This window comes from Punctularia strigosozonata (genome assembly GCF_000264995.1).
Source record: "Punctularia strigosozonata HHB-11173 SS5 unplaced genomic scaffold PUNSTscaffold_21, whole genome shotgun sequence".
NCBI lineage: Eukaryota > Fungi > Basidiomycota > Agaricomycetes > Corticiales > Punctulariaceae > Punctularia > Punctularia strigosozonata.
Window position 1 is genome coordinate 157483 of NW_006767453.1, and position 22056 is coordinate 179538.

At 56.0% G+C, this 22056-nt stretch overlaps 7 protein-coding genes and 1 non-coding gene across 8 annotated transcripts; 2 read left to right on the top strand and 6 right to left on the bottom strand.

Annotated features, from left to right (window-relative positions):
* Positions 1–65: 65 nt before the first annotated feature.
* PUNSTDRAFT_139151 (cysteine proteinase) lies at positions 66–4212 on the bottom strand (the record flags this gene model as incomplete). Its single annotated transcript, XM_007388842.1, has 12 exons — positions 66–110; positions 161–243; positions 297–616; positions 670–1085; positions 1140–1273; positions 1327–1864; positions 1925–2042; positions 2094–2657; positions 2712–3658; positions 3719–3740; positions 3791–3867; positions 3916–4212. The coding sequence occupies 12 exons, from the start codon at positions 4210–4212 to the stop codon at positions 66–68; spliced, it is 3561 nt and encodes a 1186-aa protein (XP_007388904.1).
* A 412-nt stretch (positions 4213–4624) lies between these two features.
* PUNSTDRAFT_146828 (uncharacterized protein) lies at positions 4625–8229 on the bottom strand (the record flags this gene model as incomplete). Its single annotated transcript, XM_007388843.1, has 6 exons — positions 4625–6198; positions 6259–7162; positions 7228–7482; positions 7538–7727; positions 7784–7929; positions 7990–8229. The coding sequence occupies 6 exons, from the start codon at positions 8227–8229 to the stop codon at positions 5075–5077; spliced, it is 2859 nt and encodes a 952-aa protein (XP_007388905.1). The 3' UTR covers positions 4625–5074.
* Positions 8230–8378: 149 nt separating this feature from the next.
* Positions 8379–10002, bottom strand: PUNSTDRAFT_93594 (dialkylglycine decarboxylase). Its single transcript, XM_007388844.1, has 3 exons — positions 9465–10002; positions 8957–9405; positions 8379–8896 (listed from the first exon to the last, which is right to left on the bottom strand). Exons 1-3 carry the CDS (start codon positions 9954–9956, stop codon positions 8500–8502), a joined length of 1338 nt encoding a protein of 445 aa, XP_007388906.1. The 5' UTR covers positions 9957–10002; the 3' UTR covers positions 8379–8499.
* A 279-nt stretch (positions 10003–10281) lies between these two features.
* On the bottom strand, positions 10282–10405 carry PUNSTDRAFT_t105. The gene has a single exon. It is a non-coding gene; the product is annotated as a tRNA-Ile (tRNA).
* Positions 10406–11305: 900 nt separating this feature from the next.
* PUNSTDRAFT_77498 (uncharacterized protein) lies at positions 11306–13793 on the top strand (the record flags this gene model as incomplete). The annotated part of the gene is made up of 14 exons (XM_007388845.1): positions 11306–11430; positions 11487–11541; positions 11603–11656; positions 11707–11742; positions 11794–11997; positions 12048–12126; positions 12176–12232; positions 12288–12502; positions 12550–12622; positions 12676–12804; positions 12860–12915; positions 12969–13096; positions 13156–13548; positions 13610–13793. 14 exons carry the CDS (start codon positions 11306–11308, stop codon positions 13791–13793), a joined length of 1788 nt encoding a protein of 595 aa, XP_007388907.1.
* A 445-nt stretch (positions 13794–14238) lies between these two features.
* Positions 14239–15564, top strand: PUNSTDRAFT_47864 (uncharacterized protein; the record flags this gene model as incomplete). The annotated part of the gene is made up of 4 exons (XM_007388846.1): positions 14239–14523; positions 14576–14662; positions 14726–14941; positions 14998–15564. 4 exons carry the CDS (start codon positions 14239–14241, stop codon positions 15562–15564), a joined length of 1155 nt encoding a protein of 384 aa, XP_007388908.1.
* Positions 15565–16483: 919 nt separating this feature from the next.
* On the bottom strand, positions 16484–17739 carry PUNSTDRAFT_139156 (uncharacterized protein; the record flags this gene model as incomplete). The annotated part of the gene is made up of 5 exons (XM_007388847.1): positions 16484–16515; positions 16575–16777; positions 16829–17092; positions 17155–17400; positions 17450–17739. The coding sequence occupies 5 exons, from the start codon at positions 17737–17739 to the stop codon at positions 16484–16486; spliced, it is 1035 nt and encodes a 344-aa protein (XP_007388909.1).
* A 1379-nt stretch (positions 17740–19118) lies between these two features.
* PUNSTDRAFT_77380 (uncharacterized protein) lies at positions 19119–20185 on the bottom strand (the record flags this gene model as incomplete). The annotated part of the gene is made up of 3 exons (XM_007388848.1): positions 19119–19491; positions 19537–20012; positions 20111–20185. The coding sequence occupies 3 exons, from the start codon at positions 20183–20185 to the stop codon at positions 19119–19121; spliced, it is 924 nt and encodes a 307-aa protein (XP_007388910.1).
* Positions 20186–22056: the final 1871 nt, after the last annotated feature.

Sequence of the window (22056 nt, forward strand, 5' to 3'; positions counted from 1 at the left end):
GCAGACAAATACAGATGAAAACAGAGTCGGCCGTTGCAGCGGTAAATGGACAAGCCGATTGGAGTTTAAGCTTTGACGCGCTTGTAGAATAGGACGTACGCCGGTTTACCCTGACATTCTGATAAGCAGCTACACAGGACCAAGGTCGCTGATTACTTACGACCACTTCTTTGGGATCAGCCTGTACGACCCGGCTGTCGTCGCAGTAAAGCCATTGGTTGCGGGAAGATATGAACGCGGTGTCTGCTCAGAACGTGAGCTGTGACTGGAGTAGCGTGAATGCGGATGATACGCACAGTGCCCGCTACTGAGGCTGCCGAAGTGGTTCGTGACGGCGTAAAGGTCATACTTGTAAGGGGGTATTTGACGTCTGGGATCGTCCAAGGATAACTGCTGGGCACCTGGTATCCCATTGTCCACGCCCGGCGGCAACGGCGGCGGCATGTAGTTCGTCAAATCTAATCCCTTGGTCGGGAAGTCGACAAACGTCTCAATCTTGTCAGCCGCGGCTCCCTTGGATGAGAACCGCTTGAGGTGGATGAGTAGGATGGGCGGCAAGCGGGATAGTGATAGCTGCTTGGTTGCTCGACGGAGTGCTTTGCAATGTGGGCAATTCCTACAACATTCGATTGAATGACCGTACACCGGCGCGGAACAATAAATACGCACCATGCATCGGACTTTTCCATGATCTCTTCCTTCACGAACGCGTCCAGGCACTGCTGCAGGGTGACCTTGCTAAGCCGGCCGGTGGGCACAGGCAGGGTTAGGTACATGAACGTGTTGTACGTCGTCGATGTGTTCTGGCACGTCAGGCACTGTAGCCGATTCCGGAATTGACCTTGGAAGAAGTCCACGATCAGGCTATCGTTGCGCATGCGGTAAATGTGCCATTCTTGCTCGCTCGCGATCTGTTGAGGCAGCCTTTCAAGCTCGCGCTCCCGTTCCGGCGTCGGTTGATAAGTGGGCTTCTGCAAGATGCGGTTCATGTCCTCATGGAGGCTGTCCAGGAGCGTGCTCAGGAATTCTTGGCAATCGTGCTGCTCCGAGCCATCGAACTGGTTGGCATGGCGGATGAAATCAGCCTATTAAATATATCAGCACCCGGAAATACACTGGTGACCGCAAGATGTGCGCACGCGGAACTTGACTGGGGTTAGATACGACACGGCGCCTTGATTGATGTCTCTGAGCAACGTCGCGAAACCGGCTGTAACCGCCCCCTTCGTCCCGAGCGGGTTCACCATGTTGATTGCATGCTGCCAATACCCATCTGTCAAGGTTCATCAGTCCATATTGTCCTGAATCGACAGCACGAAAACTCACCGAGGAAAAAACGGGCGAAGGGGACTGTCGCATTCAGGCATTGGATGGTCGAGTTCATGTAGCACGTGTTACCCATGTTCTTCAGGCCTGCAGGGCTAATCTGCGAATCGCCCCAATAATGAACAGGGTAATCAGATTGGATCGTCGGTGCCCTGGGTCCGGTGGGCAATGAAGCGACCGGTGGTGGTTGCATCACCCTCGCTGGACGCACATCCTGCCTTTCGAGAGTGGATGCCGCGACGGCAGGAGGCGGTCGTAAGACATGATGCGAAGACAGGTCGGGATAGTCTATTTGCTGTCGCGGCATGCTGGATAACGCTTCTTGGGACTGATCGACGAAGTCGCTCCGCCGTCTCGAGAGCGGCGAAGGATTAATAGAGGCTTGCGGAGGTGGCGAGACCAACCCGAAATGTTCGCGTGAGGATGAAGCGAAGGAAGTAGATGAACCAGAAATGGTGGGTGACATCGGTCGGGCAAATGCGGGGTATTGAATTCCAGAATTTCCAGGTGGTAGAGTTGGTATAATAGATGGTGATGACTGATGGTCAAGGTATGTTACCGGTTACGTCAAGGTCAAGGGACGAAAAATACTACGCACATATTCGGCAGAAATCGGTTTTGGACTGAAGGTTCCCGAAGGCGGGCGAGAGAGCGCCGGTCGGCGCGACAAACCGCGAGTAGCGGACAACACGCCATTCGCGTCGTCCATCGCGGTGCTATGGAAAACCTCGTTAGCAAAGTGAAGAAACAAGGTCAAGCACGCGCACCGAGAGGGACCAGCCAGGGGCTGCTGATCGACGGAGGGACGGTACTGGTGCTTCGGCGTGGGAGGTGTCCTCGTAGTGGCATCGGTCTGAGCCCTGCCCCTTCCCAGGATCACACTCTGCGGGTCGGACTGCGCCGGGGACCTCGAATGTGATGGAGGCTGCTGAGCTTCTTCCCTTCCGTAGGCAGAGATCGAGCTCGTCCCGTTGACGATCCCGATCCCACTTGAGCTCGCGCTGTGCAAGGCGCCCGGCGCCTTCATCGACCCGGACCCGACCCCATCGGCCATTGTTCCGTCTCCTTTGACCACCTCGCCTTCGCCAAACTCCGCCTTCCACGCCTGCAGGCCGCCCTCGAGCAGCACCGGGATTTTCTTCAGCATCTTCCTGAACGCATTTTCGTAGATGGCGCGGCCAAGCGACATGAACGGCGAATTGAAGGGACCGAAGTCGGCCGAGGCGTCATCGTACATGACTACGAGATCGAACTTGTCACGATTCGAGAACGGTATGCGTTCGTTCTGTGGGGCGATGGACAGGGAATCCTCGATCATGTCTCCGGTAAGACTGGACGCAGCGATATATCAGCACCAAGCCTTGCGTAGGAAGCTTTCGACTTACTTATCCCTCCGCAAGACCATCGGCTCCAAACACACCACCGGTTCGCCCTTGATGTGCTCTCGCTCGAACTCCGCTCGCGTCCTCAGATCCAACAACAACACCTGAATGCCAGGATGATACATATACTCATATAACTGCCTCGGGGTCGTGGTATTGGTCTGCGGGAGCTCCGGCTTTTGCAGTTGGGGCGAGTTTGAACTGCCCGTTAGTCGGGGTGACCGTCCAGGCACGGGAGAGGAATTCAGAGAAAGAGCGGAGGGTTTGCGTGGGACGGAAGGGGAGGCTCGGGAGGTGGGAGACATGCGTGCTGGAGAAGATGGGCGACTGATGGAATATGTCTCGATGTTGGATAGACCGGAGGTGCTGGAGATGCGTGTCCCAGTATCCGTTGGCAAAACGGGGAAAGCTTTGGGCGTGATCCCGTTCGGTACTATGACATCGTCGATTCGTGGATTACTATGGGTGCTTGAGCCGGTGCTCCCTGTACCACCCGTGGCAGCCGGAGGTATGTGCAAGCCTTGTAGCTCGTCAAGCTCGTCAATGGAAGGGAACTGTTGTTGGAAAGTGTCGAGATTGAAATGTGACGTCCGGGGTGATGAGGTTGTTGAAGACGTTGGTGAAGGCGGTCCAAGCGTTGACGCTGGAACGAAGGCCTGGGTACCAGCGGTGGTGAACGGCGTAGACGCGGATATGACAGGGGACATGAGGCCGGCTGGTTGACCAGGTGAGGGCGAAGAGACATTGAAAGAAGGAGGCAATGGTGAGGAAGAGTGGGTAGATGGCGGTTGAGGTGTGGTCGTCGTTTGGATGGAGAGGTGCTGGGGTCCCACCCGGTTTGGACGGGGAGATGACGGGAGCGACGTTGGTATCGACGGCAGCGTCGTCGGGGCCTTGGGAAGTTCACGAGAGATGCGCTTCGAGGTCGTATCAACCGTCATTCCTGCGTTCTGTAATGAACGCATGCGGTCAGCTATGCTACCTCCTGATTCCTGCACAGGACCATCTACACCGCCATTGACCTTCCTGGGACTGCATAGCGGGGTCAGTTCGAACCGATTTATATCGGATCAAAAACGTACAGGCCAGCAGCTTTCTCCATTTCGACGAGCCTGTTCTCCACATCCTTCGTCCGCTCTTGCAGCCTGCCCCCGCCATACTGCGGTATTGTTAGCACGGTCCTTCAATGACCAGAGACGCTACATACTTGTTGGAATTCCTTGAACTCCATCGTCAGGACGCCCTTCGCATGCTCCGCCTTAAGCTCCGGGTTGTCCATGAACATCTTCACCAATCCTACCGCCCGGTAGTACTTGCTCAACGCCGCCTTCAAGTCCCCGTCGTTCTCCGAGTCTTGCGCTTGAATCACCAGTGCCCTCGCAGTCTTGATGAGGCTGATGGCGGATGCGCCGCGCGCGGCAGTGTAGGTGTCGTGGAGGGCCTTTTCCTTGATCTCCGCCACGGTCTGCTCGTGCGTCGGGGATCGCAGAGATCCATTTTGCATTGGTGCTGAGCACGGCGGGCGTGGAGTGAGAGTCTGTCCGATGGAAGCGAGCTGCCACTGACCATGAAATGATCGACCGAACGTTGGCGAAAGTGCGGACTGTGCTGGTAACACGGAAACCCCGGGCATGTGAACTAGGGCCGGTTGAGGCGCTGTGCTTCTGCTTCTGCTTCTGGTGCTCTACGGCGAGTTGCTCGTCTGTTGTAAAGTATCGTGCTGATAAAAGGGTATATTGAGCGCGACCACTGGGTTATAACGTCGTAGTTTAGCGTCGAGAACGTGGGGTCGCAGGCGGTGACACCACCAAGCTTGCCTTACTTCGGTGGCACTGTGCGCAGTCGATCACAAAAACTGCAATGACCTCTTTACTCATCACTCTCATCTACCACTATCAGCGTAAAGCCGTAAAGATAAAGCTGGTCCTTATACAAAATAGTACATGCCGCACTGATCATGAGGCAGATGCATGGTTCGTACACCGCCAGAAGGCGGAGGGGAACCGCGGCTGGCGTCGTCGAAGCCGAAAGTCCGAGTCCGATAGGCACGTCGTATCCCACACCATCCGTCCGTTCTGGCGCTCGCGGAATCCCCGGAAGCAGATTGACATCACCGCACGTCCTCTGCGCCTGCCATACCCGTACCTGCAAGGCGCGAAAGCTGCAGGGTGTCCAAAAATACGAGCGCGACAGCCTCGCAGTTCCGCCGACCTCCGCGCCAAGCCCTCCAGGGCCGTGCTGGAGTTCACGGGCGTCTGTTCAGGATAGGCAACCTGGCGATTGGCTTTTGCGCCGTGAATCCGGTGCGCGGGTTCCAAAGCAACGTGGTCTTGATAATGCGACCCGACTCGCACATGTCGCCGTCGTCACTTCCGACCCGGTCCTTTCGTAGGCAAGCTTTCTGGAGGCAAATCCGCGACGGGCACACGCTTGGCGCCCCCCGGTCGTCCAGCGATACTGGGCTTGGACGCTGCGGCGATGGCAGCACCCGCTCGACTAGCCATCCTCGAGCTCGACCGCGTAGGTTGAGCGGATGCCTGAGCCGCAGCTTTAGCCCTCTTACTCGCCGCGCCGTTCTCCTTCTCCCTTGGCCTCTTCTCACCAACGACTGCGGACCCGGCCTTGCTGTTCGTCGCAGGCGCGGACGTCTTCGCAGTCCCGGTCGTCGATGACGCAGCCGAAGCCTTGCCCTTGCCCTTCTCCTGCGCCGTCAGCCTCCGGCCTGGTTTTTCCTTATCGATCCCTCTTTCCTTCTCCCTCTCCTTGGACGGCGCGTGATTCCACTCGGTCTTCTTGTCCCTCAGCGGGCTCTCCTCGTCCAGCACCTTGTTCATCAGCATTTGCACCTGCTTCAGCCCTCCGCCGCGGGCGTCCTTCTCCGCGCCCTTCTGCCTCGCCTCGATCACGCTCTCCATCGGCGGCGCGGGAGTCGGACTTTCCTCCACGACGCCGCCATCCGCGCTCTCATCGGTTTCCATCACCGCGTCCAAACCGCCGCCCATGGCATCGGTTGGCGAATCCGCGAGCATCAAGATCCGACTCAATGGACTCGGTTTTGCGGGCGAGTATGCGTGTATCATGTGCGGGGCGAAGGGCTTGGCCATAGGAAAGCCGCCGGGGTTTCGCGAGGGGGTGATTTGAGGTTGTGCTTGGGCGGGCGGAGCTAACGTAGGAGGAGCTTGAGAGGGCACAGGCGCGATCGGATTGTTAGGAGGGCCAGCTTCGGCCTGCATTGTCATCATCGAAGACATCTTCGGTAACTCGAACGCGGGCAACCCGAGACCAATGAACGGTTTTGATGCTGTCGGCTGTACGTCCATCGGTGCCGGGTTTGAAGGAGCTGCTATTGAGAATATCCCGGACGGTCCTGGCGGCAAACTCGATTGCGGACTCTTTGGCGGGAGGACGAAGGCGCCTGGCACGAGCGGCCCTGCGGGTTTAGACGACGGCGGCGGTATAACCTCCGTCTCGAACGGCGGAACTATTTTGCCTGTAGGAAATCGGTCAGCGATCTCAGATTTTGCGAGTTATACCGGATGAGATATCGTACCTTTGGTTGGTGATAGTAAGTTTAGCAATCCCATAGAACTCCGCCTGCCATGACGAGACTTCTTGCCCCCCGCGCCTACGCGCACGGGCGAGCGCACCTTCTTCGCGGGTGACCCGTGCCCTTGCTTGCGTTTCTCCTTTTTGGGAACAGCGGCAAGATCTCCAGGACCTGCCTCGACGATGTCTTTGACCCTCGACGGCCCCGGCTGGGGCATCCGATCCGTGCGCTGGGGCCTCTTTCCTACATCCTGCTCCCGCTTCTCCGTCTTCTTCGCTTTCTTCTCTACCTTCAACGCCGACACACCGTCTTTGTCCCCCTCACCCTTATGTCCGGGCGTGGGCGGTAAAACGTCCAGCATCTTCTCCACCCGCAACCTCCTCTTTTCTTCTTCAAGCTCCTCTCTTTCCCGCCTGAGCGCCTCCCTCTCCTTCCCGAACCTGACCGCCTTCTCCGTAAATCGCCTCCTCTCCTCCTCCAGTTCCTTCACCCTGTCCTCCAGCATGATCTTCTCCTCGTCCACCACTGGGGCCGTTATCAAATCCACCGACATCTCGTGCGCGGCCTGCTCTGGCGGGAGGTGACCGGCAAGGTCGGATTCGGATTGCGCTTCGGCTAGCTGGGAGATGAGCGCCTGCGTCTGCGCGGCATATTCCTGCGCCTGCTTGCGCGTGACTTCCAGCTCGGCGGTCAGCTTCGCCACGATAGCCTCTGATCGGTCGGCGTTGGGGGCTGGCTTGCGCTCTGATGTTGCTTGCGCAGCCGCAGGTGATGAAGACGAGGCCAACAAGTTGATTGAGGAGATGGCGTTCCGTAACGAGACAAACAGATCTGTCAGTTTGGCTGACGCCGCATCCGGCGTTGGTGGCGTCAACGGGAAGAGCTCCGTTTGCGAAATATGCGATATCTTCAAAAACAGAACAATGGGATGGATCAGTAGTTGCCAGGTCACCCAGATGTATTGGGAAGCACCTGCTCGACGTCCATGTGAGAACTGCCCTCGTCCACCGCCTTGGCCTGGCATGCATATATCATCTCCTGGACGTTCTTGGCAGTTTGCATTGTCAACTCGCGAAGATGCTCGTTCTCGCGAGCAAGGCCCCTTCGCGCGGCCTCCGCATCTCCCAGGGCGCTCTCCATGAGGCTGTCGGTCGAGCACAGGATCTTCGCAGGATCGGCCACGAGCGAATTTGCGCACTTTGGGGCGTTCAGGGTTCCGGGGAGACTCTGCAAGTATCGGGTTTGAGCGGAGAATAAAATGCAGAGTGATATGGTTTCCTACCCCGATCTTCAGTTGTGTGTCGGACAGCTTGGACCAGCGCTCCACCATGCGCTCACACTCGCGTTCTTTTTTCTTAATCTCGAGCTGGTGCTGGGACCGAAGCGCCTGGATTGCGGTGCGTGTGCGCGAGAGTTCGGCGTCAGCATGCTTGTGTGCCAACTCGGATTGCTGCAGCGACCGATTTGCTGTTCTAAATACAATATATGAGCATATATGCAGGTGAACTGCAGAGGGAAAGACGCTGACGCTAGCCGGGACTTGAACACGTTCACTTCGCGCTCTGCATTGGCGGCTTTATCGGATACTTCCTTGTGTTTCGAAGTCAAGCGTTCGTAGTCGTACGAGAGAGTGCGGAGCTTGGTAGTGAGCTCCTCCGTCCGAGCCATGTCTTCCTACACATACCACCATTCAGCCACTCCTCCGACTATATGCTATCACATGGAGCTACTCACAATCCTGCAGCTCAACATGCCGAGCAAGCATTTGACGACTCTCGCCTCGTCCTCCCTCCCAAGTCCATCCAGAGAAAGCGGGCTTCCGTAGATGAAGCCATGCGCGAGCAGCTGAGCGTTGATGAACTGCAGCGACCCCTGCGAACCCTGAGCAAAATCGGAGGTAATGTCACCAACAGACGACTGTATGTCGGATATCGTGTCGTTCACGACAAAATGAACGCCTTTCGGTCGGGACATCGTAGAGTCGACCGCTTGACGTTTGCGGAACGTGTGCGCCGGGAATATCGCGAACCCTCAACGCGGTCACGTGCTCGCCTGCCAGCGTGTTTCCCGCGCGTTGCAGCTCGTGCCAACGGGTACGCTCGGATCAGACTATTAACAGATGAGAGATTATCGGGGTCATCCTGAGCAGTACAATACATAGATACAGAGCGTACAATATCTGTAGCAATATAATATCACAGTCCACCCCAGTCTCGACGATACGCCAGCAACCCGGTGCTGTTCTCAGATCATCCGTCTCCTCGTCCCCTCCGTCGTCTTGAACGCCTCCTCCATGATCGCCAGTCCCATCTCCAGCTCCTCCGGCGTAATCGTGATGGGCGGCGCGATCCTGAACACGCCCCCGAAGCTCGGCATCGTCGCCAGATTCGCGCTCAGCCCGAGCTCCATCATGCGGTTCGCGAGCGCGTTCGCGAGCTCGGGCGCGGGCGCCTTCGTGACCGGGTCCGCGACGATCTCGACGCCGGCCATGAGCCCGCGCCCGCGGACGTCGCCGATGCATGCGTAGCGCGACTGCAGGTGCCGCAGGCCGTCGTGCAGGATGTGGCCTTTGGCCCGCGCGCGTTCGACCAGGTTGTCGCGGATGACGATGTCGAGGACCTTGAGTCCCACTGCGGCCGGTCTGTCCGGTATGTAGGTGAGAACGGCATCTCGCAGGTTACCGTAACGTACGAGAACTTACAAGGGATCGTTGACGTGCGTGGTGTAGAACATGAATCCCCTCTGTCGGCACGTCTCCCCAATAGCATGGCTCGTCACTACCGCGCTCAAAGGAAGGCCGTTGCCCAGCGTCTTGCTGAGAGTCAAGATATCAGGGACAACGCCCTCGTGTTCGAACGCGAACATGTCGCCGCATCGGCCGATGCCGGTCTGCGCCTCGTCCAGGATGAGCAGCATGCCCCGGCGCTCACAGTGCGTCTTGAGCGCGCGCAAGTACCCAGGGGGCAAGGTGACCATTCCACCAGAAGAAAGAATCGGTTCGAGGATGACCGCCGCGAGGGAACCGGCCGAGGCACGGTCGACCATGTCGAAGCCGTAGTTGAGTTCGGTTTCCCAGTCGTACGACCCGTTGGGTCTCCTGAAGGGCGAGCGATACGCATCGGGAGTGGGGAGTACCAAGTTTCCAGGCATCTGTGGCGACGAGCCATGAGTTATAAAATACACGCGTAAAAGGCGAAGATTGGACTGACACCGGGACCATGGCCCTTCCTGCCCGAATGGTACTGCGCGCCCAACGACGCGCCAGTCATGCCATGCCAACTGGAAGCAAGACCCACGATCTCCCACTTGCCCGTGAACACCTTCGCGAGCTTGATCGCCGCCTCGTTGCTCTCGCTCCCCGTACTCAAAAACATCGCGCGATCCAAGCCGTCCGGCAACACGCTCGTCAGTCTCTCCGCGAGCCCGACGACAGGCGGGCTGAGCATGCCGCTGAACAGGTGGTCGAGGTTCTGCGCGTGCGCGCGGATCGTCTCCACGATCTCGGGGTGCCCGTGCCCGAGAAGGCACGACATCTGGCCGGAGGTCCAGTCGAGGATGCGCTGCCCCGCGGCCGTGTACACGAACACGCCCTGGGCGTGCGTGACGACGAACGGCAGGAACGGGGCGCCGTACGAGAGCAGTTTTGTCGACGCGACGGCCTGCAGCGCGGCCGTGTCCGCGTCAGTGTAGAGCGCGGACATTGTGGTTGGAGAGCTTGGCGTGTCGGGACCCTCGGGCGACCAGTATGAGACCCATGGCATGAGGCCTGGCTTTCGCCGACGGCAGGGATGATGGGGTGCAATAGGGGTACTGTCCGTGGCGGTGCCGATAAAGCAGGTGAATTACGTCGGGCGACGACGTTCCCATCCGCTCGCCTTGAAGTTTAGTTTTGTGTCCACAACGAAGAGTGAATGCATATCGGGTAGTCGGCCGACGAAGCAGAATGTCGGGCGAAGAGCCACGTCCGATAGTCAAATGAGACAGGATATGTGTTGACAGAGCTAAGTTCTTGCATGATAAAATTATTGGCCAACGCCGGGGTCGAACCGACGACCTTGGCGTAACCCTCATTTTCAATTGGGTGAATTGCGCCACACAATTGAAAGTGAGTGTATTAGCACCACGCTCTAACCAACTGAGCTAGTCGGCCATGTTGGAGTAGAATTGTATGCCATACCTGGGTACAATGACACGAGCAGGTCATTCTTTCCTTATAAGTGTGCCCCGTGCGTGCTTCCATAGGTACTCTCTACACGCAGAGAAGCGCCGTCAGCGGGTCATTGATTCAGCAGGTCGCGTGACTGACCTTGTGTGTCGACGGTACACAATCCGGAGGAAGATCCGGAAACGATTTGACTCCAGTCGGGATAATCCTCACGCATCAGGATCGATGACGCTTGACGTGGGTGTCATAATCATGCTTGAGGTTTGGTCCAAAGGCCCCCAAGTCGCCCTCCGAGCGTAGCTTGGTAAAGCAGAAAGGGACCGGTATGCCATGCTATAGCTCGAGAGCAGGGGGCGCGTTGGGTCGGCTGCGACAGATCCAGACCGTGCAAGAACATGGGCCAGTGTTTTGTCATCCCAGTCGCATGCTCGCGGTTCAGCGAAGTGATATTGAATTGGCCGCGAGGAACGATTGGGCCGAGATTGAGGACAAGTCAGCCTCAGCTGGGTTCGCATGGGAGCACGAGAGAGTCTGGTTGCCAAAAAAGGGAATGGCAGCGCAAAGGCTGATCCGTCGGTGCTCGTCGAATCTAAACGTCGCTGGGCCGGCCTTCGCAAGAACCAGCGACGACTAACTCGAACGGGCAGTCCAGGATTCACGCTCACCCAGGGGGCGACGACCCAGATAGCCGGAGATAGAGGGACAGCACGCGACTCCACCGACCGTGCTGGATCACCGGACATGTCGTCGTCGTCAGCCCTGCCCATTCTGCCCCGGAAAGGAAGTCTTCCACCACAGCCCGAGCTCACTAGCCGCGATCACATAAAAGCGGCCCGACCAATCGAGCACACCGTCATCCGTTCTCCCCTCTGTCGATAGCCAGCCATGCCCACTTCCACGATCAGAGAGAGCGAAGTCGACGTTCTGATCATCGGTGCCGGTCCTGCTGGTCTCATGTGCGCCAACGGTCTCGCCAGTGCGGGCGTAAATGTCCGCATCATCGACCAGCGGTCAGTATATCGCACCTTCGGTTCCAAACTTCGTCGATCCCGATACGCTTTCATAGACCTGGCAAGGTTGCTGCTGGGCAGGCCGATGGCATTCAACCTCGAACGATGGAGGTTCTACAGGTACTCCAATGTTGACTCGGATTGTATTCGAACGCGATCTCAGGCATCGTAGAGTTACGGCCTCTTGGACAAGTTCCTCAAGCAAGCCAACCAATTGCATCTGGCTGTACGACAGTGCTTTGATTATCACGCAAATGAATCCTGATCTTTTCATAGGCGTTCTACAATCCGGGTCCGAACGGAGGGATCGAGGTAGTTCCTTCCGTCATCTCGCTCGAATCTGAGCGCCTGAACTGTTGTCAGCGCACTAGCCGCTCGCCGGACGTTAGCGTACCAACCGCGCGCTTTCCCTTTGAGGCGACATTGCATCAGGGTCACATAGAAAGACTGTTCTTGGACTCGATGGAAGGTCACGGTCTAAGGGTGGACCGACCAACCGTACCGACATCCATCGAGGTATCTGGAGAAGAATCCGCACTCAAGAATCCTCACGCGTATCCCGTCAAGGTACGCTATTAGCAGGCCAGCCGAAGCTCTCCTGTTAATGACGCTATCAGGTCGTCGTGACACACCTTGACGCGTCGCCGGGACATGAAACGGAGGTAATCCACGCCAAGTTCGTTGTCGGCGCCGACGGTGAGCCCTCAACCCCTCACGGGTCGACCGATACCCATTTTAGACCCAGGCGCGCACTCGTGGGTCCGCAAATCACTGGGCATCGCGATGGAAGGAGAACAATCGGGTATCAAAAATTTTCCTAGTGCGAGTTCCCGACAGGTGCTCACACTGCGGCGTAGACTATGTCTGGGGTGTAGTCGACATCACTCCCGACACCGATTTCCCGGACATTCGAAACAAGACCGCTATCCACTCAGAGAATGGCTCATGCATGATCATTCCCCGCGAGGGTGATGTCGTCCGCCTGTACATTCAGCTCGATAACAAGGACGTCATCGACCCCTCTACCGGCAGGTTGAAGAAGGACGGCTTCGGGCCCGAGCGCCTCTTGGAGGTATGTTGAGAAATAGTGCGGGCCCTTCATGCGTTCACGTCCTCCAGGTCGCGAAGAAGTCTTTCTACCCGTATAGGATATCCACGCAATCGCCTGTCGACTGGTGGACCCTTTACCAGAGTAAGTCTTCTCCGATCATATCGGGATCGCCTTTCGCTGATGTCCGTTCGCAGTCGGACAACGTGTTGCCTCCAAATTCTCGGTTGCGGACCGCGTGTTCATCGCCGGCGACGCGTGCCACACGCACTCGCCGAAAGCAGGTCAAGGCATGAATGCATCCATGAACGACACCCATAATCTGGGTAAGTTGCGCCTTTTCCGGGTGCTGGGCGCGACCTCACCCGTACTTGCTCTCAGGGTGGAAGATCGTCCAGGTCCTCCGTGGTTGGGCCGATATTTCTCTGCTCAAGACCGTATGTCACCGCGTGATGTTCGGGGTATCTCGCGCTAACTGTCGTCATCTCAGTATGAGTTCGAGAGAAGGAAGTACGCCCAGGATCTCATCGCGTTTGATAAGAAGTTCTCCAAATTGTTCTCCGAGAAACCGCAGTCCGAGCAGCGGGCAACCGGTGTCTCGCACGCCGAGTTCCACACGTAAGCCGCACTCCTCTCGGGTTTCTTAGCTGTCCGCCAACAGAAGCGTGTTTTCGCAGCGCTTTCCAGACGTTCAGCGGCTTTTCCAGCGGCATCAGAGTGCACTACGAGCCCTCCGCCATCGTCGACAACGCGCGCCAGGAGCTCGCCCGCAACCTCACGATCGGCGAGCGCGTGCTCCCGCAGCAGTTCGTGCGCGCCGCCGACGCGCGCCCGTACGAGCTCCAGGATCTCTTGCCCGCTGACGTGCGCTTCAAGATTCTCGTCTTCACCGGCCACGACCTCGGGCCGGCCCGGACGCTCGCGGAAAGGCTAGAGCCCGCTCTGAGCGAGCTGACCCCCCGCGACAAGAGCGTGCAAGACGTTTTCGACATCCTCTCCATCGTGCAGGGAAAGAAGGAGGAGGTGGAGTATACCCAGGTCCCGCCGATGCTGAGATCGCATTGGTCCAAGTGCGTCGGCTGGCTTCCGTTCTACCCCCCATCCCGTACAGGCCGCTGACGCAAAAGACAGGGTGCTCCTCGACGACACCGATCTTACGGGAAAGATTGGCGGAAACGGTTACGAAACGTACGGAATCACGTCGTCCGGAGCTATCGTCGTCGTGCGTCCGGACGGCTACGTTGGATTCGTCTCTGCGCTGGACGAGGTCGAGCGTTTGAGCCTCTACTTCAAGGGTTTCATGAAGGCGCTATGAACACGGATGCTCCAGTAGAATCGTAAGTAAATCTACCAGGTCTGGACATATTTGCTGTAACTGTAGTGTCGTCGTAATACGAGCACGTTTTTCAAGCCTGTCGCCGTCGAAGACAGAGCTCGGTTCACTCGGACAAGTGCTCCATGCACGTGCACGTGCACGTGCACGTGGACGACGCGTCAAAACACGCGTCTCGCGGCCACCACCCTACAGTCCGTACTTGACGCTCACGCTCACGAACACTCGCCGCGTCGCTGTGTGGCGCTGTGTCCCTGACTGCGAAGGAGTTCTCAAGTACTCAAACACCGCGCCCAACGCTCGATATCGGACCGTGAAGACAAAGCATCCGGGACGCCACACTTCGGAAACGCCACATTTTCTGCAGCGCATACTTGCAGGATATAGCTCGTCTCAGAGTACACTAAACCGCGGCGACGAAATCTACATGCCCCAGCTGCTTAACGGAATGCAGCCTGGACCTGAAGCGCTATCCATAGGGGATGAGACAGGCGCATCAACGGCGTTCAGACCATCTGCAAACATTACGACGCTTCCCTTCGAGGTACTCGATGAGATATCATCACAGCTGATGAACAAGGATCCCTTCGAAGCGGAAGACAAAGCCGAGGTGAAGGATATACGTGCAATGAGCGAGACATGTAAGCTCTTCAAGCTTGTGTTCCAACCCCTGGTTTTCAGAAAGATAACCGTGCGGGACCAAGAGCAAGTGGTGAGTATTCATGCGGATGTATCTATCATCGCTGTTTTGAACTGTGCACCAGGAAAACTTGTACTGGACGCTCAATGGCTCACATTGCTACGTCTTCGCTCCGCCTCCAACCGATGTGGATGAGAGGGCACGCAAACTGGTGCGTTTCCCCTTCATCGCCGAGGCGAGATGCGAAATTGTGACGATTGAACTATCCTACCAGCTCTCGATCCCGAACGTCCAACTTACGGCCGATATCGTCCCCTACTCTACCGATAGGGCATACCTCCGCAATGCTGTCAAGCGGCTGATGGTGCGGCCGGATGGCAATGGGCCTATCGGGGTCGGCCCGCTCGACATCCGATTCTTGCTGCAAATGATGCCACGCCTGAAGTGGCTAGCGATCCTTGATTTTGTAGATAAGCATACCTTGTTCAAGGTACGACGCAATTCTCCGTTCATCTACTCTTTTGCGTGACTAACCACTCTTGAAAGTGCGTGCGCATGTTGAGAAGGCTTCCTGAAATCGAGTTCTTTGCCTGCAATGGCGGTGAAGATCTGCATCGGTTCGCCGGCGCCCTAACATTCCCGCGGGCGGTGGCGAATATGACGCGCCTGTCGGAACTCGTACTCGCCAACCTGAAGGTAGGTGAGAATCCCTGGATCATGCCTGAGGATCTGGGCTTCGGGAAGTGTCCCACGGATTCAGAACGAGAGGCTATCGGGCCCGTCTCGAGGTACATCTGGTTTGAACCACAGCTCATCCTGAAGGACTCTCCGAGCTCGTCATGGTTGCCGAGGGGATTGAAAACACTGTACTTGACGAATGTGTCATTTGAACCGGCACCATTCACTCTTCAAGTAGACGAAGACACTCGTCGGTTATTGCGGGAGAACTGGAAGAAGAACGCGGAGCGCGAAGGGCGAGTTACAATGGAACAATGGTCAGATGATATGCAGAAGTGGCCGCTCGATTTCGCAAGTTACCTTCCCCATATACATGCTCAAATAACCCAGCTAATACGCATGCGCCTTAGCATCCTTTTGCAAGACTTGTCCTGAGCTCCCAAAGGACTCTACATACACTGGGGATGACTTCGGTCACCGGGGTTCCGCAAGACGTGGTGATGCATGCCTTTAGTGTAATCGGACCGCAACGTACGTCGCGGTGGTAATTGCTACATTTATTCTCACTGATGCCGAGTAACCGATCTGTCAGTGAAACACCTGTCGATCAAGCGGTATAAAGGCGACCTCTGTGATGTGCTCAAGTGCTGCCCAATCTTATCATCCCTAGACTTCGACGGGCACGAAATGGACGACGAACGCCAAACGGAGCTGCTTGAGAGCGCGCTGCCGCGCGGCGTTCGTGATTTATCGATAGATCCGCCCTGGAGACTCAAGGACCTCTCGCGCTGGATACGGTCTCCGAATTGGGAAAGAATGACTCGGTTGCGAAAGATATCCCTGAGAGGATGGGAAGAGGATGACTGGTGCTATTCCGACCTCCTTGTCAATATTCGGGATGCGATACGGAGGAGAAATGAAGAGCAGAGGGGTGTGGTGGAGTTGGAATGGCCAGAGGATGTTCGTGAGTGGATAGAGGAAAAAGCATCTAGAAGCCCCGATGACTCCTAGCTGTCCGGAGGTAGTCCATGCATGAGAGGATGATGCCACGGGCCCTCCGCGATGTACCGCTCTAGTACTGAACCCTGCTGAATCGATAGTGCCAGATCAATGCTGATCATAATCAAGGGATACATAACAAGTGACAGCCTCGCGATTAACGGAGTACGTAGGAAAGGAAACGGAATAAGATTATGTACTTTCACAGCATCACTTTCCATCGATGAGGTGTTTGGCCCGTCACCCAAGCATTCGTTGAGAACGAGCTCTGGACTCGCGTACTTGAGCGCCATATTATCACGATGCAGATTCCTCACGCTACGCCTTCCTTTCTCTACCGCCATCCGCTATGGTTTTAGTGGGAAAGCCCGGGATGTAATTCTTCGACTGAGGAGACATAAATTTTACGTCATTGGGTGTCCAAGCTGGATGCAGCATGAGCATACCATGTTTTTTGAGTTGATCTGTCCGAGTGGGTAGAAAGGATTTGAAGCAGTAATCGCATTGGAGGCGAGGTCGACCAGCGTGCTTGTCTTGAAAATGCCTCGAACAGTCTCGTTTATTCTTGTACTGCCGCTGACAGGAACGAGTTGGGCAGCCGTATTTCCCGTTGTCCAGCTGCACGGGCTGTTCGTCGAGGTGGCGTGATCTGTCATCGGGCGATGAGCAAGATCAACAAGGTTTCCAGGAAATGGCATACGATAAGAGACCCGTATCAGCAGCAGCAGCTTGGTCAACAGCCTGCGGCTGGTCCATTTCAGTCAAGGTCACGATATCCGCAGCATAATCCGACGTTGTTTCGGGAGGAGAAAGCGAGATGAGACGCCATGGGTAGTCAGCAAACCCATTCATGCCATTCACCGGGGTATCGGCGATGCTGTATGTACCAATCCTAGATCCATAATCGCTGGCTTGGTGCGGTTGAGCGACAGAAATGTATGAGGGTGAATAACCATCCCACGCGCTAAGCAGGACGTACCGAGGTTAGCGAAGCTTGCCACTCATGGTATAGCGAAGACACCTCACCTCTCACCAACTTCACTCGATGAGCCGGGGTACTGGTTGAGCGGTGACGGATTGCTATTGAGGAACGGCACTGCCAATTCGTGGGCCGGAACGCCAGAGCTAGTAACTTCTCCTACAGCCCTTCCCCGGGCATGGCTGTAGCCAAACTGCGAAAAGGTTCCAAGCTGCTCCAGGGGGTACGCTTCTGTGAACGGAAGTTCACTGGGACAGTGCTCGTGTCTGGCACGGCTGGGCGGAACATAGGTGCTGTCGCAGTCTGTCAGTGGCAACTGGGGCGGTAAGCTCGACGACAGACCGCGGGGTAGAGCCTGCGTTGCGCTCCCAACCTTCCACCACTGGCGCTGCTTCGTCCGTGTCGAATCTCGCTCTCATGAGCGCTCGCTTTGGTTCAGAGGAACCATACCCATATCCCAGCGTGAAATTGCTGGGAGGAAGCCTGTAGCCAAATGGGAACGCGACGTTACGATCCCATTGTGGTATGTTCAGTGGAGTGTGAAACGGTTCGTCGCTATCCGAAGCTCCGTCGAAAGCTGCACCCTCGTTGTCGTTGGATGTAAATCGCCCCACGTATGCGGGTTGGAACATGTCGGTGTGGGTGAGAGAGCGCGGATGATTCTTCGGGAACGGCGCGGTTACGAGATTTGTTGCAGTTTAAGTTTCAGCGAAATCTTCGGGGGGCGCCAACTGGAGGGCAGCGGTGATGTCCGCACATCAGGAGCGTTTAACGATTACACAGGTGTAATCCAGTTCATTGTCATCGAAGACGATACCGCCGCCGACTCAAATCAGGCAACGCCCCCGCCCCTCGATGAGAGCGCACATGGGCAATACCTTAGGCAACCTTGGGCCCGACTTCGACGGAGGTAGAGGTCAAAGGACGAACCACTGTGGACCTTCCATGCAGCCCCGTCTTTATAAGAGACAGAGTACCTGGTGAGGAAGTACGACGCCACCAACGCGGATAGCCTTTGGAAAACCGAGGAGGCCCCTTATGAAGGCACTTATCTGCGCATTTCCCGCTGAGTGCAAGGTGCACGTCGAACCTTCAGCGACCGTGGAACGCTAACTGCGTGGCATGATGCGTCCTTGCCAGCAAGCGAATTCATGTACGGCCGTCGTACAAGTCACTGTTCAGCAAGAGGGAGATCCGGAGGAGTACGAGGGTGTCCTGCTCAGGGTCGTTGTTCGCCCGCCGAATATTATCTCGCCGGCCTTGTGTCGTGGTCGACGATTGACCAAAAACAGGAGGTTCTCTGGTCCAAGTTCCGATATTAACACACGGGCCCAGACAGACGCAGCCGGAGAAAGACTACGAACCTTCGGGCAGCTATCAATGAAACGCCTCGAGCGATCGCTTGCCTCATCCAATGTCAACGATCTAAGCTAACGGCCCGCGACATGGCTTCGACTACCAACCGGGAGGCTCTTCTTCCTCATGTAATGGGGTGTCACTTCAACAGGAGCATTAACTGAGGGCCAGAGCCCGAAGTCCGACGCTTGTGCCACGAAAGTGGGAGTGGTGAAAACAGAACAAGACCTCATGAGCAGTTGTGAGTACCTTTCCCTTTTCGGGAGGAGGTTTCTGGCTAGGAGGTTTAGGTCTATTGTCGGAATATGTTTCGGGAAGTACAACATGTTGTTGTTTCTGTAGCCACCAGCACTAAGGAACCGACAGGATTGACCAAGCGCTTGCGAGGGGGAAGACAAACCTAGGTGGACGAGCAAGCCCAAGCCCGCGCCTCGCGGCGCCGGCGAGGCGCGGCCTCGAGGCGGCAGCTCGCTTCGACTTAACCTTCAACGTTCAACAACTATTGATATGACCCAAACGTTACTGTACTACGCGAAGAATGCTCTCTACCAACTTCGACAAGTTCTCGGATAATGCGGGAAACTGATCGTACATCCTCACGAGTTTACGCTGCATAATCTCAATAGTCAACCATGGAGAATATGCTTCAGCATCTTTAATTCAGCAGAACTTCATTCTGGACAATCTCTACCACGGGAGGCCTGGTGAGCAGCGGTACAATATAGCTCCAATATGAGTCTTTCCTCGTGATTATTTGGTCCACGTCAGACGCCAGCCAATTCACGAACGCCTTCATGGCCTGAATTCCTTGGTACGAGCAGCACGTCTGACAGTTGCGCTGAATAAAGCACGGTTCTAGCAAATCCGGCGCGCGGATTGCCTCTCCGCAAGGTGTCTCTGACAGTACCCTCTGCGCCCTCTCCATAAAATCCATCCACCATTGCATCACCGTAACGGGAATATGTTGCGGACCATATGTCATGGAATGATTGTGCTCCTTGCAGACAAAACAGCCGATCCAAGGCGGGCTTCTTGCAGCGTCCCAATGAATGGTTGGGGAATCGACATCTGACCGTTCAGAGGGTGTGCCCATGGGAACCCATCCCAGGTCCGAAGAAATCGCGGAGAACTGCTGACGGCACTCTAAACCGTACTGCATGAGGAGTTGATAGTGGTGAGATGGAATAGCGCAGAGCTCAGGCACATCCTCGGTGACGACCTTGAGCAGTGGGTATCGGAGTGACGCCCTCGCTGAGTGGCGCGCCACGGCCTCCAAATCGTGGCGTACAGCGAAGCCGTAGACCCGAACTGGGGCTCGTCGGGCATTCTCCAGGAGCATGTCCTTCAGCGGGCCATTGACGATATCCATCTCATACTTGATCGCCGCTGACAGGACGTCCATCACCTCCGTCAGATTGTCCGGCGCGGGGGTTCTGTGCGGATAACAGAGCCGGAGCAAGAGTTCTACGGTCTTTGCGTTCTCGCTCATGGGGATGATCGGGAGTCCGTCCCTAAGCTCCTTCTTTTTTGTTGAAGACTGGTCGTCCCTCTCTTCGGACGCGGAAGATGGCGCTTGAGGCAAGAAAACATCGACTAGAAGAAGAGCTAAACTTCCGCGAGCAGACATTGGTGTACCCGGAAGTCGACCTTGTCTGTGGAACGAATGATCAGGTCCGCCGTGGCTTTGTTGAAGGGAGGACCGGCGTCAGTCACGTCGGACATGATGTGGAGAGGTCTCGGGGGATGGTACGAATCCTCGTTTGACACGATCCTTCTATACATACCTATACATACGGGAAAAAACGGCCTCGTGTTCTACATCCCTAGCTCAGGGGCTCAGGTAATGCAGGTACAAGGTTTACCTAGAAGGGATGCGGATTGCACTGTGTGCGAGATATACAGAGAATGCTTTGCAACGTGTTCTTATCATCGAGAATCGAAGACAAACCTTACCGTCATCTGGTATCCATACCCGTTAATCAGCTTGTTATCCAACGAAGATTAATGGCCGACGACCACCCGCACTGACCGTGGCGGCAGACAGCTCGAGACATTGTAGTTCTGAGCCTGCAGCAGGAGCATGTGTACATTACTAGCACTAACATAATGCAGCAGTGTGCGGTATCTCCATTCTACGATCTCAGGGCAACTGGGTTTTGTCTTCCCGAACAATTGGCTCTCCGCTATCAGAGGCAGCAAGCTTGACAAATGGAAGAAGCGGATGCGCAAAAATTGAAGCTTCGATGGATACGATCTCCACTGTCGAACTCGGACTCGCCTCGAAGACTCACTGCTTGACGCGTTTTCTCGTGCGCCTGCCATTTTGAAAGCCGTCATCCGTGCCCGGATTGTATGGAAGAGGATGACGACTGGTTCTCGGCTTGGCGCATTGATTGGGTCTATCTGGAGATAAAAATTGTGAGGTGCATTCTACCTATACTATATGAGATCATCACTTCGGCCACATCGTCGAATCGGCCACCCTGCTATATGTCGTGCTCCGCTGCGTTTTTTGGCCCCATACTCTGACTGTGTTCATGTAGTGTACTCTCAGTGACATCCCAGGAATAATATCCTGAGTTACATTGCTCGAGAGTGTGGTGGACGACACTGTCCAAGTAACGCTGCGTGATGAGGTGCCGACAATGCCGGATGACAGCCGGGCGGAGTTTTAATACTCAACGCGTCGCGAGCGTCGCGACGCGTTGGGCACAAATGCAAAGGTAGACACGTCTTTGATCGTTCCCGTGTTATTATTGCTCTGTCGATGGGTGCAGACCGTAACCAACGGTGTAGCAAAGCGAACGGTACCCAACTTGGACGACAGCATCAAAGCAAAACAGATGATCTGTATGAAAGCAAGGGCCGGATTGTTGTTGCCCAAGAGCTTAAGGCTCATTTTGAGGAGGAAGAACGTGTTGCTGCCGAGAAGGAGAGGAAGGCACGCGAGAAGGAGCATGCAAAAGCTGTTGAAGCCGCCGAGCGTGAGGCTCGTATTGTACAGGCTGCGTCATCGAGGGTTTTTGTAAGTTAGGCGTAAGGGGGGCGAGGCGGGCGGTGGCGGTGTCACGACGCGCCTCGCAGGCAACAGAGCAGGATCCGGTAGTATAGCAAGAATGAATGTAGATACAGGCGTGCAATCGAGTCTTTATAGTCGAGACGCCATAGATATCAGAGATAATCATATCTCAGATATCAGGCGCCCGGGGAGTAGAGGTAAGCACGCAAGGTTTGACCATATGGCGCCCAACGGGCGCGTCAACATTGTGATTTCTCAGTCGCGGCGGAGCCGCGACCATTCTAAGTTTACTCTACGGCTAAGCTACGGAGTACTCCGTTACAGTTTTCGACCAGCCACTGAGTGCCTACAGAACCAGAGAGGACGTCGTCGGGCTGGTGCAGGCACTGCACATCAACGACAAGGGCCCTGTCTGGGCAATCATCCCAAGGATTCGTGAACATCTCGAGACACACCAAGATCTTGCTTCGAACCCTCGCTTCACAGGCCTATTCAAGCTCTCCAGATGCTCCGCCCATGGAGCCCGCCCCAAATCCACCCCATATCCAACACCTCTCGAGACACATCGAACAGA